Below are 20903 nucleotides of genomic sequence, written 5' to 3'. Positions count from 1 at the left end.
ATGCAGAAGTATGATGTAGTTAATCACTACCCTCTGCTTTGGCATGTTCTACCTGAAAGGTTATCAAATGATGTAATTATGTCTAAGCACTGAAAATAGTATACAGTGGATAAACACAGAAGGTGATATTAGAAGCATTAACTGAATTCAGCTGTAAAAGATTAAGGATGAAAAATAAGGGATGCTCAATTTGTGTGGGTTAATGTCACATTCTTTTCCATCTGGCTAAAAATATCTATAGAAATATTGAGAGCTGCTTATTTAACAGATACCAGCCTTTAATATGAATTCATGTAAACTTCCTAGTAAATATTGCCAGCCAATCTGCCAACTCTGAAAATCCCTACCTGTTTTTTCTATCTCTGGGTTATTGTACCTCTTCCAGTACTATGTCCCAGCCCAAGGCTTCATCAGATTTTCAGATTTTAAATTGGGATCACTGTATTCCAGGAATTATACTGAACTGCTTTTTTTTTATTTATTTATTTTATTTTATTTTATGCTTGTAAGGAAAATGGTGGCACTTCCTGAAGAAGACTGAAGAGAACTTGTCAGGTGCCCTAAGCGCTAGTGAAAGCTTCTTTCTTACAACAATGCTATCATAACAAGGGATGGCGTCACAGCATCATATGACTCTCACTGGAGAGAGACAGAAATGCATACTTGGCATAATTAGGTTTCCAGCATTATACTTTCATATTAGTGACAGAAAATACCTTTAGAATCTTCCCAACATAAAACTGATATTCTGAACTCATTTTCCTAATTTCTGAATTAACAGTTGTTTAATGTTCAACTGATTTAAAATTTCATATTGTATATAACATCAGGAAAATGGTACTCTACTGTTATTAACACATTATATAGTGATACACTTAAGGTAACTTTCAAAGCAATTTCTTAAGATAAACAAAAATATTTGTCTACATGGAAATTTAAATTTGGAATAGTACATATAATCTTCTTGGGAACTGAAGCCTAACATTTTGTTTTTATACTAGATTAATTGGAAACTTTTATTGTTGCCAGGATGGAACTTTTTCCTGTGTGTTCACCAAATAGGTGCTAATAGTTACTGTCAACATAAAACTAATTGCCACCTGGGGGGGTGGGTGGGATCATGGTGCCTGGTCTGATGGCCATGCTGGCCCATATGTTGAGAGTCTCAGCATAGGAACAATGCTCGAACTGGCACTCAGTCTCTGCTTTGGATAGCTGTCAACTCCCATGCTGGAGCACACTCAAGATACAAAGTTCACAGAAGTCAAGTGAAGCGCTGATGCCCATTAACTGGCAGCTCGTGGGCTGTGTGTGGGCTGAGCCAAGACTAGGTGCCAGTTCTCACAGCAAAAGGATCTGTCTGAGTGCCACCTGTCATTGGCATGTGGGCATCACTCATCATGAGAGCCACAGTCAGTGTGCTCCTTCCATTAAGGTAGGGCACATCAGAGACTTCTGAGTGGCTGACACGGGATATTGGAGTAACAAGACTTGGGCTGCAGACAAGATTAGAAACTTACTGAGGTTAATCAGAAAATACTCAACACTACAAGCAAATTGGTCTTCCCTGGTAAAGACACTTTCTGTGTTTCTCCAGTATTTTCTTAACTGAAAATAACATTTTAAAAGAACACTGTTTATGTGTTCATGTGTGACATGAACTTTATCTATAAATTGTCTATGTGTAACCTGTCTTTACATGTTTTAACACATAGACAACTTATAGTTAGCATCACTTGAATGGCTTGTAATATCTCTAATGCTTTTCTTAATATATATTTCTTACTTATTTCTGTTACAATTTTATATAATTTGAATTATAACATGAAGCTGAAATGTAGAATTTTTAGGATGTGATAATTTATAGGAATTCATATTGCCATTATGAAAAATTCACAAATAATAAAAGCAACAATCTCTTCAAATGTGCAAGTTGAGAGGAATATTTTCTGTGATATGTTTAGATTTATAAATGACATAATTCTATGGTAAATGCTAAGTACAGTTGGAGAAATGTGGTGGTAATGTTTTCTTCAATACAAAAACAAAAAATAGAAAAATGAATGAATAAGCATAAGAAAATTAAGTGGGTTGTATATCTATAATCCAATGACTACTAGTATTTATGTCTTATATACAATATTTCCAATTTCTATGTATATTTAGACAATTAATATGGTTCCTAAGGCCACAAACTTAACCAAAATCTAGAAGTGCTAAGCCTCTTCCACTCTTTATATGGACTTAAAGAATAGGAAGTCTCAATTTAGTACCTGCTTGGCTTCATGTATACTGTTTTTCATACACTCACAATATACTCTATTTAACAAAGCATTCATTGGATATAATTTGACACCACAATAATGATTTACCATCCATCTATGATAACCATATGTTTTTCAATGGTCATTTGCCCAATTTAGAATAATTTTATCCTTTTTAATATTTGTTGCTAATATGATTACTTGTTCTTCCCCATTTGTTTCATGAAATAGACCAAAAAATAAAAAATAAATTACTGTAATCCATCAGATGTCAAAAGAATAGTTGCTAACGGAATCACAAGATCTAAATAGATATGTATGTGGGAAAGAGGAGACTTTTCTTGAATATTGGGAGTTACACTTCATCTTTTCACCTTCACCATACAACTTAATACTCAGTACACATTTGAATTCATTGAAAGGATTCTTTGCCATGTTCTTGAGACACTTACTGAAAACCACATATAGTATAAAGCATCTTGATCCACATTTAGAAAAATCACTCTTATTTATGTTTGTGTAACTGAGTGCAATCTTTGTTTCTAATAAACAGAGAAGCTCAAAGACCATTGGATTAATTATATTCCTTGGGGATGTGACAAAATGGTCACCAAAGAAATTTCAAGATGGAGATGTTTATTTTGGCTCACGGTTTGAGGTCCTGGCCAAAGTAGACTCCATCAGATAGTCGCATTACACATACAGTCTGGAAGCTGAAAGATGCATCCAGACACTCAGCTCATGTCCTCCTTTTAAACAGTCTGGGACAGCAACCCATGGGCTGGTGCTCCCAACCTGTAAAAGGGGCTTTCTCACTTTCAATTCACTTAATCCAGAAAGTTGCTTGCAGAAATACAAGAGCTTTCTTTTGTTGGTCTAGAATGAACTTAGAATAGTTCAGTCAATTTGACAATTCCAATTAATCATCATTATTTTCATTCTCACCATTTTTAATCTTTTACTGGTAATTTATACTTAATTTGCTTGAGTTTCAACCAGCACTTAATTAAGGAGGGAAAAAATTGTAGCAAATTGATCATGGTTTGCCATATTTAGTGAGATGATTCTTGATTCACAGAAGTTGGAATATAAAAAATATACACCTTCCAGTATACTAACTATAGGAGTATCAGTTAATATTTACAGGTATTTCATAACAGACAGAGTAGTTCATTTATCTTTCAGACTGACTGCATACAACAAGTAAATGTTGCCATCCATGGCTTACAAATGAAAAATGGAGGCTCCACTTTAATGCATAGTAAGAGAGGTAAGGTAGTGAGAGTTCAGAGTCAATACTTCCCAAGCTCTTAATAGCACATGCAGTAATTTTTTTTTTTATGGAACATGAATTTTAAGACCCAGGGTTTTGTGTGGAGCAGTGCATAGCTTAGAATTAATGTTTCCAGCAACCTTGAAAAAGAAAGATCCCGTAGCTTCAAGATAGAAAAAAATATGCTCAAGGTTGTAGGACAAACATGTGGCCAAGTTGAAAAGGACCTGGTATCTCTGACGATGAAGTTTGCACTCATTTCCCATGCGATAAGTGGAATAATGTGCATTCCATATTTTACTCAACAACTGTTGATGATTCTTATGTTTGGCCTTCATCTATTACTAAAAGAAATTAAAGCCAGACTCATTACTATTTTTTTTCTCTATGTGCCTTACTAACTTTAATGTATGCATTTAAAATCACAAATATTATAACCTATGAAGGATAGATGATATTTAGACATATATTAAAAGGCAGTAGTTTCTCACCTGAGGGCACTTTGTTCCTCTCACTCCCTAGTAGGTATTTCATAATGATTCAGAGTAAACATTCATTGGATGCAAGTGACACTTTATGGGTAGAGGCCAAGGATGCTTTCAAAAATGCATTCTAGAAACAGGGAGCTCCCCCAGGAAAACAGAAAAAAAAAGTTAAATTTAAATATTACTAGTGCTTAAGCTAAGGAAACCTTAGATGATGGGAAATATGAAATCAGTGTTAATCAACTTATGTTTTATAAATATTTGTTTTATTTTCATGTTTGAGACAGAGGCTAGAAAAACAGAGTAGGTTGCCCTCCATTTTATCTTGAAGGTGAGGGTAACCTTAAATTCCTAACTCATTTCTCTCTCCCTTCTGAATCCTGATATGATATTACATGCTATAAGGCTGACTTTGACTTTTATTTTAAGTTTAGGGCAGCAGAAGTTGACTATAATTCAAGTGAGCATATTAAAAACATAATAATCTTTTTTCCCTGCCTTAAGTATGGAGATTATATCACTTGAGAAGGGAAATTAATATCATGATAACATAAACAAGCTATTATTTGACATATGAAGATACTTTGGTTCACAAAAACTATGTAACAAATGCACTTTTGCATATTTTATTTTCCTTAATTGAAATATTTTAATGTTTTGAGATTAGGCACAGTTACTATACTTACACAATACCTTTCCTTCTTTCCCTAACATCTTCCCTACATGCTTTCCTATACCCTTTCATATTCATGGCTTCATTTTTATTGTTTACACATACATTCACACATATATGCACAACCATATGCATAAAACTTACTGAGTTCATTTAGCATTGCTCATACATACATATATTTAAGGCTCACCACCTAGAATTGATAGATTATTAGGATTCTTGCCCCGAGACAGAACTAATTTTTCCTCTCTCAATAGCAATTAGTTGCTTTAGTTTTTCATTTAGGGGTGGGACCTTGTGATATTTCCAGCATTCCTATTGGCTCATCAGCAGATCCTCTCATGGTACAGGTCTTGTTTGCACCACCATATTGTTGCTATTTCCTGGGTGCAGCCTCCCTTTCATGTCTAGAAAGCATTATCTCACAGTAGGTAATTTCCTTCATTAATGCTATAAAATAAATGCATTTTGAATACATTCTAGAATATAAAAGGCAAAGCTTTGATTTGTTCGTTGAATCACTGCTGCATTGCTGAAACTAGTCAAGAGACCCCTGAGTAGATACAGGTCGAAACCTACGTTTTCAATCAAATTGGCCATGTCACAAGTTATTTCATACAAGGAGTGGTCAGATCTGCCTCCCTTTAGGATGTTTTAAATATCCAAATCATCCCACAATTGCATTCATTATACTGAGGCATTTGTACGACAAAGAAAAAGATGGAGAGAACCTTTCTGGTTTTCCAGAGTACTGCTAAGACTAAACACTACCATCTAACACTGCCATACCATCCTGCAGCTCAGCTCTGTTCAGCAGGAAAGCTGATGTCAAGTTGTCCTGTGCCTCTCCCATCTCAGAGACAGCAAGCATAGGACCAAGCCTAGTAAGACAGATTGGTTAACTCTGAAATTAATACCTAAGATCCTGTTCTAAAAGGTTTTAGAGTTGAGGTTAATTTCTTGCCAAATATCTGACTGAGAAACCCTCAAATGTTCCAAATATGATATTACAAATTCTAGTCTTATTGTAAAATCAAATTATCTTGAGAGAACTTAAGCCAATTGGATAATTATTTCTAAATGAAATGATAATTGAACCTGCTTCCACAACTTTGTTTCAACAAGCTTTCCTAATTGTGAAATATTTGTCATTTTTTTTACTGTAAAATTTCAATAGCCCTGTGAAATAGGCACTATTAATTACTGTATTAATTATCTTAAGGGAGAGGAAAATCTACAGTCATTTAGAAACCTGGGTAATATAAGCTTCAGTGAAATCAAATTATACTTTGTTCTCCTTTGTTCATTAATTTATGGCAAAGGACAGAATTTCCATAAAATATATTTGTTTAGTCCATTGCATCAGACACTGAGGTTGTCTGGAACATCTGGGGTGGGGGACTCCTCATTTCCCTTCTCCACCCCTGCACCAGAGAGCCAGCCACCAAGAAAGAGCAAAGCTTTCTTTAGTTTGTTAGAAATAATGTCTGGGGAAGTGGGAGGCAGATTAAGTTTTATGGGCAAGGGTTGGAGATTGTTTAAGAGGACAGTTTTTTCTAGAGGTGGTGATGCATTTTTTAGAGGAGGGGGAAAGTAAGAGTAGGATGACAGGGGTGGGGAGGTGGGTGGGGGGATGGACAGGAGTGACTAGTGGACTTCAGGCTGTGAACTTATCTTTTAAACACCAACCCACACTGAAAATGGGAGTATCTCCTGTGTCTGCCATTGGATTAGAAGACTGAGAGGAAAGGACCCAGAATAATTCTAGAGATCACAGGGATTAGATTGCCAAGCAGGGGTCCTGGAATTTACTCAGTGTGTGTGTGTGGGGGGGGGGATAACTCACTGGGAGGTCCTTGTCTAGCTGCTTCCATCTCTGGGTCCCATTCTCAGCAAAGGAAGCAAATGTTAAGGGAGGGAGTCCTTGATTAGGTTGACCACATAGTTTGGCCTTTTGGAAAAATCCCAGCTGTGATATAGTTTAATTGCAGAATCCCAGTGAGGGAGGGAGGGAGGGGAGAGAGAGAGAGAGAGAGAGAGAGAGAGAGAGAGAGAGAGAGAGAGAGAGAGAGAGAAAGATTGAGAGAGAGAGAGAGAATGCAGAGAGTATGCATATCTTAAAGAGGTCAAAACCCTTGACAGTTGTGCAATGCCTGCTCTACTTGACCTTGTTATACAGTGAGCCACAATCTGCACTTTGTCAGACAGTCAACACCAGTTTCTCACTATGGCTGATTAAACATTGTCCCTTGCTTATTTTCACGTAGCTTGGGAGTTTGAAAATGGCTTTTTTCTCCCAGCTGTGCTAACAGAAGAACAGCATTAGAGTCCTTCCTCCTCTGTGTATCTGAAAGCATGGGCAAGGAATCCTTCAGGCACTGTGCTTGCCTATGCATATGCACCTTTGGTAAAGTTGGATTTAGAATTGAGGAACAGTAAGAGTTTAACAACAACTAATAGTAAGGTTATAACGCATGCTAATAAAATAAATTGGACTTTTCTCTCTTCTTTACCTTTTCTCTTCTCTTTTCTCCAATCATCTATCTTCCTATCCATCTATCTATCTGTCTATCATCTATCAGTCTATCTCCTTCTTTCTATATTGTTCTGATTAAAGATAGTATTTTCAAGGCTGGTCATAAATGAAACTGTGAAAAGCATGTATGAGAATGCCTCTGTTTAATGGGATTCTCCACCTATGATTGCAACTAGAGGTTGGAAGTGACATGAGTGGCTTTTGTAAAAATGTCTTAGCTTTAAATACTAGTTAAGTATAATTTGATTAGCTGAATAAGTGAGATTTGAAGTTGTGAGTTTCATAGTCATTTCTGTGTATGCATAGCTAACCTTTGGACATGACAACACAATGCTGTCTGAATTCTACCACGTTTATTTTTGAGAATCACAAATTCTGTTAAGAACAAAGGAATCCCGCAATATTTTAATTAAGTTTGCAGTTTTGTGTTGGGCCAACTTAAAAGCTATCCTTAGGAAGACATGGTATAAGGTAGACAGACACCCTGCTGGAGATGTCAAAATAAAACAGAAAGTTCAAGTATGACTACACCTTGTAGTTTACAATTTCCCTATTAAAATCATGCAATGAATTATATGGTAATTTTCATGTTAATATGAGTAGCATATTTTGTTGAATTACTTGTCTAGAAATTTATTGTGCCTTGTTTACTGAATGCATAGCAAGATTCACTCCTCCTAATTCTAAACAAGGTATGCACAATAATTGCACATCAAATGACCATGACATCCTTCTGTCTTGCATGAAGTGGCACAATATTTGCCTACCAAATGTAATCCCTATATTAGTCATGTGATCTATGAAATTGTCTTTAAGATATACCTTAAATGGTACAGATTAAGAATTGCACATGATTTAGGTTATTATAAGTACTTCCATGATTTTAAAAGGCTTAAGTCTTATTCATGAAACAAGAATAATATTTTTATCTAAGAATCTATGAGCACCAGTATTATTTTAGGAAAATTAAACAATCCCTTTTTCTTTCAAGATTAAAATGGGGTACCTTTTTCCAGAAAGGAGAGAAATTGTTTGATTAGAAGAAAAAGGAGCAGTATTTGTGGGTGAACAATCTCTAGTCCTTGGATGTTGAAGACTATTTCATGGTTCAGTGCAAATTTTTATGACTGACTTTTGTAACCTTTGGTAAAGCAGAATGACCCTAAAATTTTAAGTGTTAGCACAAAATTCTCATCCTGAAAGGTCAGCCAGTAATATTAGAATACATTGTAAATAATTTCAAAACAACTTAAAATCTTGAGTAAATATATTTTCTTCTAAGAAAATTGGTGGCTTTGAGTTGAGATTTACCTTTCAGAAAGTTTTAGGGAATCTTAAGGTAATCCAAACAAGACACAGGCTTTCAATACAGAAAAATTCCAGATTACTCTAAAAAATAATTTACATTTCTTCTATTTGTCTTGTTTAACTTTATACCTATCATAGAAAACTTGAGGTCCTTATTTTAATATATTCAGAAGAGTGGGAAGACAGGATAACTTTTTATCAAAGGGGTCTGTTATGTTTTGAAAAGTGCACAATGAGAATAGAGAGAAGTTGTTCATGATACAAAATTGAAGTATGGTCTGATCCTTCCATTTTAGTTTGATTTGCAGAAATTCTTTCTACCCTGCATGATAACAGGTTTCTCACTGAGGGGGAAATATAATAAATTCCCTTATGTACAGTGGGAAATGATATTTAGAAATTATTACTTTGTTTCCTATACTAGTAAATAGCAATATTTCTCTTTTGAGACTTTTTGTATTATATATCAAATATCAAAACATGAACAGTACCTTCTATACAAACTATTGCTTTAAATATTAAAGCAAAATCACTTTGTTTTGTTTTTATTTAGCTTAACAGATGGTAATGATTTTGTAACGGTTTTGATACAGTTAAATTTCCTTTTTTTTTTTTAATCTACCCTCCCTACTTGGAAAAAAAAATATTACAGTGAGACCAAGCTTCAGTGCGTACTTTGTCACAGCTGGTCACCAATCAATCTGAATTCACGGTACAGTGATGATAGCACATGTTTTTCCAGGGGCCAGATATGATTGGGTTGTGTTTTCCAGCAGTGGTTCATATCAGAAGAAAGAAGGTACCTCTATGGTATCACCTGACAGCCCAACATAGTACCACTATCATTAATCAAACCTGGCAACAATGGCTGCCTTCATAGAAGTCTAAATCAGGCAGATTTCACAATGAAAGGCATCACACTTGCAGTAAAACTGCCACATCAGAAGTATTTTTCATTTGTTGCATTTACTGCTCTTAATTAAAACAGGACTCACTACTATATTCTACAAACATATAACATTTTGCCATGCTACCAATTAGTGGCTTTGTACCAAAACATACTCTACTCATTTATAATTTATTCTAGACTAGTTAAAGACAGTTAAAAAAAAACAAATTTAAGTATCTTTGATTGATGAGAGAAATGTAATAAAATATATAGATTGACCAATTATTATGAAGCTCTTAAAGTTATGATTGTTTAGAGAATACAGATTCTATTAGTTTTGAGAGATTTCAAAACTCTGACAGAGTAACCTACACAATTAATTCGCCTTTACCCAAAAAACATATGTGAAAAATATTAAACACATCAAATAGAAAGATGGATTCTATTTCTAAAAAGAAATGTTAACTCTCTAGGTCTGTTGTAGTGTCCTTGACCCCTCTTGGCTCCCTCAATTCTTCCTCCCATTCTTCCACAAGGCTCCCAGAGACCCACCTAATGTTTGGCTGTGGGTCTCTGCATCTGTTTCCATTCACTGCTTGATGAAACCTGTCAAAAGACAATTATGTTAGACTTCTATCTGCAAGCATAACAGAGTATCATTCATAGTGTCAGAGCTTGGCTCTCTCCTGTGGGATGGGTCTCAAGAAAGGCCAGTCACTGGTTGGTCATTCCCTCAGTCTATTCTCCATCTTTATCCATGTACAACTTGTAGGCAGGACAAATTTTGGGTCAAAGGTTTGGTGGGTGGGTTGGTATCCCAAACTCCTCCACTGGAAGTCCTGCCTGACTACATCAGCCTCAATATATACCCTTCCCCACCACTAAGCTGCTAGGAGTCTCAGCCAGGCATTGTTTGATTTTACATTAACTGAGGTAGGAAAACCTACCAAATTACCATACACAGAGTAAAATCAAACTGACTGGTGTGCACACATCTATCTATTGCTGACACCTGGTGCTGGGTAGAATGTGACAAGTTCTCTCACCTACTGCCTCTGTGACTGCCCTGCTATGATGGACTGTAACCTGGAATTTTGAGTCCAAATAAGCTTTTTTGTGTCATTGCCATCACTAAGCAAATACAACTAATGTTTTTCTGTATGTGAAATTATCTCAGATGTATGATTCTGCTTATATAGTAGATGGATACTTCTGAGAGTATATGTATATATATGTGTATATATATATATATATATATATATATATTTCTAATTTGTTATATAGTATATTAAATCTGCAACTCTATACTGTGGCTCTTATGTGCTTCTTAACTTAGAATTGATCTTAAACTGTAAAAATAAGCCATTCTAATAGGTAAGTATAGGAAACTACCAGCCTTGAAGCCACTCCTATTTATATAGCATTCATTCATATTAGCAGGAATAAAAGGCATTAATTTTATAGCTCTTGAGTTCTTCAAATGTATAATAAATAGCTAACATGAAGTATGGTTTCCTCCTGCTGTGCTATTTTTACGTATTTTAAAGCTGTAGTTGGCATTCGTTATGTTGAAACAGACATTGTTATTAGAATAATTTTTTGTCAATGGAAAAATTCACATATGAAGAATTTAACTAATTTACCCACGACTAGAAACACAATAGTGGTCCTGATGTTAAAATTTGCCACTATGTTCCTAAGGCTGTGCTTCATATCACTTGAATAGATTTTAGAAGTTCCATGATTAGGAGAATAGAGCATTTAATGAAACAGAAAGATGTCACACATCCTGAAAAATAAAAAGACAATAAAATCTCTAGAACACTAAGGATTTCTAGGCATCACAGAGTCATTAACCTGTGTCTATGTTTCAAGGAGGTAGTAACGTATTTCTTGGTGGTGTAGCTATGCAAGCTTTCTACTATGTATAGTAATAAGGGTTTCTTAAGGCTTAACCATGATAAATAGAAATTCAAGGTAAACATGTAAACAGAGAAGTCCGCTCAAGAGTAGAAGATAGAGGAATTTGTAACTTCCAAGCAACTGACATGATTGGTAGACGGACATTACAGTTAGTCATGCCACTGTCTATACATCAGAACTTTGGCATAGACTCAGCAGTTTCCTTGTTGTCATTTTGGTTTTGTTGTGTTGTTTGAAAACCAATGTTAGAAGTAGAACACAATTAATGATAGTGTGCCCTGAGACCAGCTGGACAGGGTGTGGGGATCAGTTTACGCATAGGCTCAAGCAGAAAGATCTGGAGTCCAGTGGTCTTCGAGGTTTCTCAGTGAATCTGAGAGCCTGTCCAAAATGAATCAATCAAATAAAGGAAAAATGAGGGATAGAGACGGGGGAGGATAGAGGGGCAGGAGACTTAGAGAGGAGAGAGAGTGAGGGACAAATATGATGTGTGTGTGAGAGAGGGGGTGGAGAGGGAGAGGGAGAGGGAGAGGGAGAGGGAGAGGGAGAGGGAGAGGGAGAGGGAGAGGGAGAGGGAGAGGGAGAGGGAGAGGGAGAAAATGTATGTCAATTATTAAAATAAGAAAATGTCCCAAAAAGTATTGAGCATACAGAATTAACTAAAACAATTTTTGGAATCACTGATATGTTTGTGTATTAGAAAAAGGAAAGTGATGTAAACTACCATAAGCTACCCAAAAAATGTTTGAAAGACATTAGTGAAAACTGAGATGTCATAGGCATAGAGATCTCTTTATTTTCTTGTTTGTATAATTTAAAATTATATAAACAAATTATTTGGAATATAGTTCCATTACAAGGAACCACCACTCCTGAAAACCATGTGAATTTTTTAAGTTGTATACTGTTTAAAAACAATCTGTTTTTCTTTACATTAAAAAAAAATGGACCTTTTGAATGAGCTTGGTTTATATATTTCCCAATTTTTTCCAAGTGTTTCCATTTTCTATTTCAAGTGTTCCTATTGATGGTCAGGAAGGAAAAAAAAAACTTTCCTTCTTTATTTCTTTATTTTTTCTTTTTAAAAACATTTTTATTGGTTATTGTGTTTATTTACATTTCATATATTATCACCCTTCCCGGTTTCCTCTCCATAACCCCCCCCCCATTCCATTCCCTCTCCCTGCCTCCACAGAGGGTTCTTCCTCACCCACCCACCCACTCCTGCCTCACCTCCCTGGCATTCCTCTACCCTGGGGCATCAAGCCTTCCCAGGACCAAGGGCCTCTCCTTCCATTGAGATCTGACTAGGTCATCCTCAGCTACATATGCGACTGGAACCATGGACCTCTCCATCTGTACCTTTGGTTGGTGGTTTATTCCCTGGGAGCTCCGGGGGGGTCTCGCTGGTTGATATTGTTGTTCTTCCTATGGGGTGCAAACCCCTTCATCTTTTTCAGTCCTTGGAGCCTGATATGGATGTCTCCTGAGAGGCTTGGCTAGAGCCTTACCAACTTTTTAAATATTTTTACTTAACCTTCATTTTATCATTTTATCACCTTCCCAATACAGAAGATAACTATTTCTTGTTTTAATATATTTTAAGATTTTACATTAAAATGCCTAAAAGTAAATCAGATTAAACACAGTATGGTTAACTTACAAAATAATAAAACACGTGTGACCCCAAAGAGAAATGAATAGGATTTCTTCGTATTAGTGGAGAGTCACAAAGGTCAGGGTAAACTGGAAAGCCTGCCTTCAATGTTTCAAAGAAGGAAAAGCTGTACACTTGTGACATGAATGGGGAATGGGTAACTGACAAGCAACTAGTAGTGGGTTATAAAACTATCTTATCAGTAGTAATTTTATTCTAAATCAGTATAATTTTGTCGATAGATGGATAAAACACAGTAAAACAGATAACGATTACTATCTTTATGCCATTATCTATGTGACCGATGCTCTTTGCTAATGCAGGCTCCTATTCCACACAGGTATGATATCAAAGATGACTACACGCTGAGAATTAAAAAGGCCATGAGTACTGATGAAGGTACCTATGTGTGTATTGCTGAGAATCGGGTGGGAAAAGTGGAAGCCTCTGCTACCCTCACTGTCCGAGGTAAGAGACCTAAAGTGTCAAAGAAAATTGAGCCAGGAGCTTACTATTGGTTCAGTTGGTAAGTTCATGCCTGCTTAAAATAGAAGGAGCTGCTGGGCATGTGGCACGCCTAACACAGAAGAAGCCACAAAGGAATCACAAATGTGAAGTCAGCCTGGGTTATAGAGCAAGACTGTTTCAAATTAAAGGAAAATAGTATACTGTTTTACTATTACTGTAAATACTCAGGTGTTTTGTCTTCCAAATCATTAGATTGTTTAAATGAATTATCTTCCCTTTCTTTTATTCCTTTTTCTTTCTTTTTTATATAATCCATAAAATTTCCCAAATCCACTAACCAGATCTGAACAAGTATTCAGTTTAATCTCAATTAGTACAATAACAAACTAATTGTGACAGGACTCAGTTCACTCAGCTAAACATTCTAGCATGTCTGGTGAATGGTAAATATATGCATTCTTTCTCACAGAGATAATAGTTATGTATCCAGATAGAAATACCTGTAAGTGCCTTAGAATTGGGGCAAATTTGCTCTCACAAGGCTTACATTTCTATTCACATGCCAGATTGAATTTGGGAATACCAAATATCCATTCTCTGAGCACAGGTGACATTTGCACATGCCTATTTTCAAGCTAAGTCTTTTCAACTTGTCTTTACTTTGGCTCTATGATTTCTAGAGTGGCTTTAAGCAATTACTTCTCAGTTTCACTCTATGATACCAACTGACTTGCAGTGCTATTGACACCAATGGCTTCATAGGAGACTTCATGAGCCTTCCTTACATAGCAGGATGGAGGAGACCTTGTACGTGAGAATAACTTTCATTTTGCTCCTAGCAACCACTTTTTGAAATGTTTGGTAGTAGCTTTTTGAGATCTCCAGTTATCCTCTAAATATATCAAGCTAAGTATGAACCCTGTCTCTAAATTTGGAACAACTAATGATATTGAAAGATTTCGCTTTTGTCGCTAAGGCTGTGTGATGAGAATCTAACCATCTGCCAAGTGGTGTCTACTCATTTAACAGATAGAGCAAGTATAGCAAGATAAAGGAAATTGTCGGGAACATTGGTTATCAACCATCCTAATGCTGCAACCCTTTCAAGCAGGACCACATGTTGTGGTGACTCCCTCTACAATAAACTTATTTTTTGTTGCTAGGAAAGAACTGTAATTTTGCTATTGTTATGAATTGTAATGTAAATATTTTTTGGAGACCCACAGATTGAGAAACACTGGTCTAGGGTCATACTGCTGATTTGTGGGAAGTCAGAGCAAACAAACATTCTCTTCAAACATGGAACAATGCTCTGGTCTTGGCATGTAGGTAAAATTATTTTTACAAAGCTGTGTGCATTTTGGGCTGATGGTCAATGAGCCCAGACTGGAGAGGACTCACCTGATACAATCCTGTCTCCCTGATTCTCCCCTGTTCTGACTCCTTTCTTGTAGCATACTGACAATATCCCATATTTGTCCTTATTTAAAGCAACCAGATCCCTGTAGCTACAAATAGAGGTGAGGTGGGATAGCATGAAGCAGTAGGGATAGTTTAACTGTTTATGAGACTTCTCACACTGAATCTCTTGTTACTACAAGGTTCTTTTAATTTGTAGTTAGTACATATACTGACAAACAAAGCCACAATGAGCTAAGATCTTTCCCAATGGGAGCATTTGATTATCTATCAAATCCTAAATCTTTTTTCTGTCTTCACCCATACATTCTGAATTCTGATCAAGTGATACATAGAACCAAAATATATTTCTTAAATAACCTGAACATTTCTACTACCTGCTATGTAAATCATTTCAGAAAGTTTATGGAAGTTTAAAAAATCTTAATTCTTCAATGTTGTTCTTTCACATATACACGTTGGACATACTGGGTTGATAATAGTGTCTAGTTCATAAAATTTTTGAAGACAACCATGACACAATGGAAAGTTCAATGGCATAAAATAGTGACTTAAAAATATTAAGTTTCTATTTGACTTAAAAATGTTAAGTTTGTATGTTTCCAGTGACATTAATATTGTCATACCAAGGGGTATACAGGCATTTATGCTTACAATTCTTTTTCATGGGATACTAAGGCAGGAGGACTGTCAGGAGTTGGAGGTCAGTGTGAGCTTCACAGGGAGGTACAGGCCAGTATGGGATACACAGTTAGACTGTGTCTGAAAATAACCAAACCCCAACGAAAGAAGCAAACAAACACTGCCTTTTTAGTGTCTCAGTGACTCTAATATGTAAGTTTCAAGTGGTAAAGGAAGAATGGGTGAAGTTTGCAAAATATGGTAGTATGTGTGTATATATTATACACACACATATACACACAAACGCACATATGTATATGGGTGTTCTGTCTGCGTGCTTGCATTCACTTAAGAAGGCTTTATATCCCATTATAGATGGTTGTGAGCCACCATTTGCTTGCTGGAAATTGAACTCATGAAGTATTCTTAACCACTGAGCCATCTCCCCAGCTTGATCTCCTTATACATTTCACAGGAACATGTTAACTGAAGAGTTCATATGGCTGAATCGTTCATCTTAAAAATTGGGATAGTATAAACGATTCTTTTGTTTCTGTCACTTTCATAGACTCACTGCTTTTGAATGCTATCAGTTTGGAAATGTTTGCTTTCTGCTAGCTTATCTCTTTAAGGAATAAGCTTACATCCCTTTAAAATTAAGGAGTTTTGTATATTTTTTCCACTATAAGGAAATTAAATAGCTAGCGATGTTTCAAAGGTGATAACCAAAAAGACTCCATCATTCTGATAATCTGTTTTAGAGAACAATTTGTGAAGTTCATGAGCCTTAAAAAATTCAAGAGCTTAAGGACACTGTTTATCAAGTGAACTTTCTGCATGTTAATTATTCTCCCACTTAATGGACTCCTGGTCATGTCTAGACTCAGTAGAACTGTTTATAGCAAAAGAAAGCATTACTAAACCATAAGTTTCTCTGGAGAGATTAACTGTGCTCCAGGTGCAACCTGGCTTTCGGGAGAACTCATGTATCACATGGCACAGAGTAGTGTCCCAAAGACAGGGGATAGGTAAGCTTCCCAAGAAGGCATTGCCATGTCACTGTTGAAACTTAGCCCACTTTAAGCACAGATGTACCAGCACGTCCCCTGTGCCATCATTAACCTTCCTCCTATGGCTGGCTGTGCTTTCTCTCCTCTCTCTGGAGAGAAGATTGACTGCAACACAGTTGCAGCTCACCTTCTACCTTGCAAGCGTTGCTCCTCAAAGTTTTATAAATTAGGAAGAAGGTTTGGAGGAGTTTAAAGGTGAAAGAAATAAGTCAGAGATCTGTACTTTGATCTTTTATCTGTTTAAAAATGAAAAGAGAAATAAAAAAAAAGAATTTATTCCACGACACTCATTTGTCTCCAGGTAACCAGCAGGAAGGATGCATCTGTATCCCTGAGAATAGAGATGCTATCTCTTCTTTGCAATGGCTCTGTCCCTATTCCACACCATCCATTTGTAATCTCTTACATTCATTTTAGTGTCAACGTAATTCAAAACAACTTAGACAAAACTGGAAGCACTTGCTTATCAGCACTCTCAATGTTTGTTAGTTAAGTCATAATAACCTTGGTTGTTTATGAACTAAATATGTTTATTGATAGTATATAATAAAAATATAGTAACTCATGCAAACAAGAAAAAAAACTATACACTCCATTCTACTCTGTGGATTATTTTAGATACATTTATTCTTTTTCTTCCTTGCCTGTTACCCACCCCATCCTCTCTCCCCCAGATCCACTCCTTCCTCCACCCTCTCTAGAAAAGAGCAGGTCATCCAGGCACATCAACTGAACACAGCACAACACATTACAATTAAGAATTGGCAAGGCAACCCTGTAGGAGGAAAAAGGTCTCAAGAAGAGGCAAAAGAGTCGGAAATACCCACACTTCACTTATCAGGAGTCCTCCCCAAACCACAAATCAACAACCACAACATATATAAAGAGCAAGTGTTCTTAAATAGGTAGACTACTGTCAAAATAATTCATTTAAACCAAATCATCTCTAAGGTATGTTGGGGGCATTAAATGAACAGGCAAAAAGTAAATAACCAACCCCCCAAATATTCCATTCAAAAATGTTTGCTGGCTAAAAATTCTAAGACCATGTAAGGAAAATGCTTGTTTGGAGAAGAAACGGATTTCCTTTTACACCTTAGTGCTTGGGCCAAAGAGACTTGCAATGATCTTGGACGACTTCCTCAGCTAATTGAATTCCTAATTCATTGAAAGTGATATGTTTCGATGTTCCTTTAATACATTGTGTTCCCTGTGCACAGGAAGCAAAGGTATAAAACTGATAGAAAGCATTGTTTTGGAAGGTAATACGTTATTTTTTTTAAAGATCAGCAAACATTAAATGGTTTCTTCTCTGTTTTATAGCATGCAAATAAATTAGAATGTCATTTTCTTAGTGGTATGAATATGTCATTCATTGAAGACTGCAACTTCAAAATCACAGCTAAATAATAATAATATCTCCATAGAACAAGAAATGTTCAGTAAATTGTTATTTAAAACACATCTTACCATTAAGACAAGCAGTTGGGATGCCTCACACTACAAGGTTAATGGGGATAAAATTATGACTTTTATTTTCTGGGTCTGTTTCTTTATGCACATAAATGAAATATTCAACCTCTCACTGGATTGCTTTATTAGAATGAGGTCAACTGACCTAAGAGTCCCTGTCCATTTTAATCCATTTAATGCTGGAATGCAGTTGAGTTTAATTTGCTGATTTTGAAAACACTCACCTGCTGATTGTCACAATGAACTGTTGCTATAGAACAAGGGCATGTAGTTTTACTGTGATGGTTAAACGGAAATTATGTCAATATAGGAATGTTCACCCATAGGGGAAGCTTCAAGTAGTTTTATAATCAACATTTGAAACAAAAGTCTTTTCAGGTTTTTGTTTGTTTGACTGATTAATTTAAAAACTATGGTAACGAACATGGTTATCAGATGAAGTTTAGCTTCAAGTAGGCCCATTAGCTGCCTTGACAAACAAAATTAAAAAAAAATAAAATAAAAGAACTTTAATTTGTAATAATCAAATCAAAGAACTTAAGTAATTTGTAAGTGGTTCTTGAATGTGATGTTAAAACAGCAGCTTCATTTATGCAAGAGTTTTCCTCATTTTTCAGTTTCTTCATTCACTTGCTAGGAAAAGTATATCATGGAAGACATTTCCCAAGGGCCTCTCCTCCCATTGATGACCAACTAGTTCATCCTCTGCTACATATATACTTAGAGCCACAAGTTCCACCACAGGGGGAGGAGGGAGAGGATAGGGGATTTTCAGATGGGAAACTAGGAAAGGTGATAACATTTGAAATGTAAATAAAGAAAATATCTAATAACAAAAAGAAAAAAACAGGAAAAAAGAAAAATGCAAAAACAAGTAAAAAAAAAAAAAAGAGGAAGAAGAAGAAATTTCCCAAGGTAGTAAAGTAAAAATTTTCAAATTTAATCTAAAGTTCATGTAAAATATATTATTTATTTTAGCATGATTCCTTACCATAGATTCTTCTTTTTCCTTCATATCACAATCTTAGAAAACAATATTTCTTAGGAAAATATATTTGAAAAACAATTCTATTTTGTAGTTAAATTAGCATGAATCCCAAAATTGCTTTCCTACTCCTACAGGATATTGACATAACTAAGAGAAATTATTATTGCGAGTACAGGAAGGAATCATGATATCTGTTTTATGTCGTTACTTGGTTATTAGTCTGATGGCTCATTAGGTCCCTTCTCAATGCTTTCCTACAACAAACATACCATAGAACATATATATATATATATATATATATATATATATATGTATATATATATATATATGCATGCCAGCGTCTGCAGAGTGTCCGAATTATATTTCCTAATTAGTATTTCCTAATTGTAAATACTGCTAGTCATAAAAGAGTTACATCTCATATATATCTAAATATTCTATTTTTTTAGGGATTGCACAAATACAGAATTATGATGGACATGTTGATTAAACTGATGTAAGCAAGATTGATTTACACTAGACATGCACTATATATCACTGGGGTTATATAAGCTGGATCATAGTTCAATGGCCTATTAGGTGGAAACATTTCTGTTCTAATTATATACTTTATATAGTTAAATCTTTTAAATATATTTTTCTTTTGTATACAAGGACCGTATGATTCTAATGCTTACTTATTGCTTTTATATGGAATGGTTGTTTATTCACACTGATTTGAAAATTTTGAGAAGAAAATATTAACCTTTGTATGTCTCTCTTAATTTCAGTCATTAAGAGAAAGGGCAGCCTATCAAAGTAATCGTATCACACCCAAAAGGGGATGTATTAGCTGAAGCATCAGTTTGAACCATGCTCAATAAGAATCAACATGTCAGTCACTGTGTCATCACCTGTGCCAGAAAAATAAATAGGATCGCAGCAGTCAGGGTGCTAGTTGGGATCCAGTGGCATGCCTCAACCTATTTGCTACATTTGTTACGTTCTATGGATGGAATGCAAATGGGTCCTAAATTATTGCCTACAAAAAAAATTGTATCAAGTAGTTGTCTGTAGTTCTTGAAATGGTTCTGAGAAGCAATGCTTGAAATCCAATTGCTATTTAATTCAGGCAGTGAGACCTTTATAATTTCAAAATGATGTTTGCTAAATGTTGGCTTGAATACTTTTAATATTCTGTTCTTAACTTCAGGGTAGCATTTGACTCCTTAATTTGAAGTCTTTGAAATTGTACCTAAAGTAAATGGTGATGATAAATCTAAACTATTCCTTTAAGTTCTCATAGTTAGTCCTGTGGTTAAAAAAATAATAATAACCTTTTTCTTAAAATTAGGTTTATGTCTTTCAGTTTTATCAGTCTTAGGAACCTTATTCATAACTGAATTATGAGAATAGATGTCACTCTATTGTCCATACTTAAATGTAACATTACACATCATGCATTCTGATAATTTTCTTTCTTTTTTTTTAATTTCTTTTTTATGTTCTCACCACACCATTGTAATGTCTACAGTTCGCCCTGTTGGTAAGTAGCCATCCTTCTATCCATTTGGCATGGCTTTGCACAGTGCTTCATAAATCATGCATAGTAGCATTTGTCATAATTAAGGATATTTATTTGCCCATGTTAAAATGCTTCATGAGGGACTATCTGCTACAACCATTGCTCCTGGCTTTTCGGTCGCTTTAGTAAACCATTTTTGCCTCAACACAGGAATGAGTTAGTGTCAGTTTTCCGACAGAATAACATATTTTATTGGTATGTTGAAAACTCTTAACTCTTCCTAAGGAGGGAGATATAACACTATATTTTTTATTATATGTACAAAGTAATACCTACCACCTATGTTTGATAT

General features: G+C 35.4%; 1 protein-coding gene across 25 annotated transcripts in view; it reads left to right on the top strand.

Annotated features, from left to right (window-relative positions):
• The window catches only part of Robo2 (roundabout guidance receptor 2), a 1555468-nt gene that overhangs the window by 1418097 nt on the left and 116468 nt on the right, over positions 1-20903 (top strand). For 21 of the 25 annotated variants that reach the window (XM_006523038.4, XM_030249139.1, XM_030249140.1 and 18 more), the window contains 2 exons: positions 13349-13476; positions 20561-20572. In XM_006523038.4, the coding sequence (XP_006523101.1) occupies positions 13349-13476; positions 20561-20572 (140 nt within the window). The remainder of the gene's footprint in view (positions 1-13348; positions 13477-20560; positions 20573-20903) is intronic. The other 4 variants (XM_006523049.4, XM_006523042.4, XM_006523037.4 and 1 more) reach the window with 1 other exon arrangement.

This window comes from Mus musculus, chromosome 16 (genome assembly GCF_000001635.26).
Source record: "Mus musculus strain C57BL/6J chromosome 16, GRCm38.p6 C57BL/6J".
NCBI classification, from domain to species: domain Eukaryota; kingdom Metazoa; phylum Chordata; class Mammalia; order Rodentia; family Muridae; genus Mus; species Mus musculus.
This window is presented reverse-complemented; position numbering and strand designations above follow the sequence as displayed.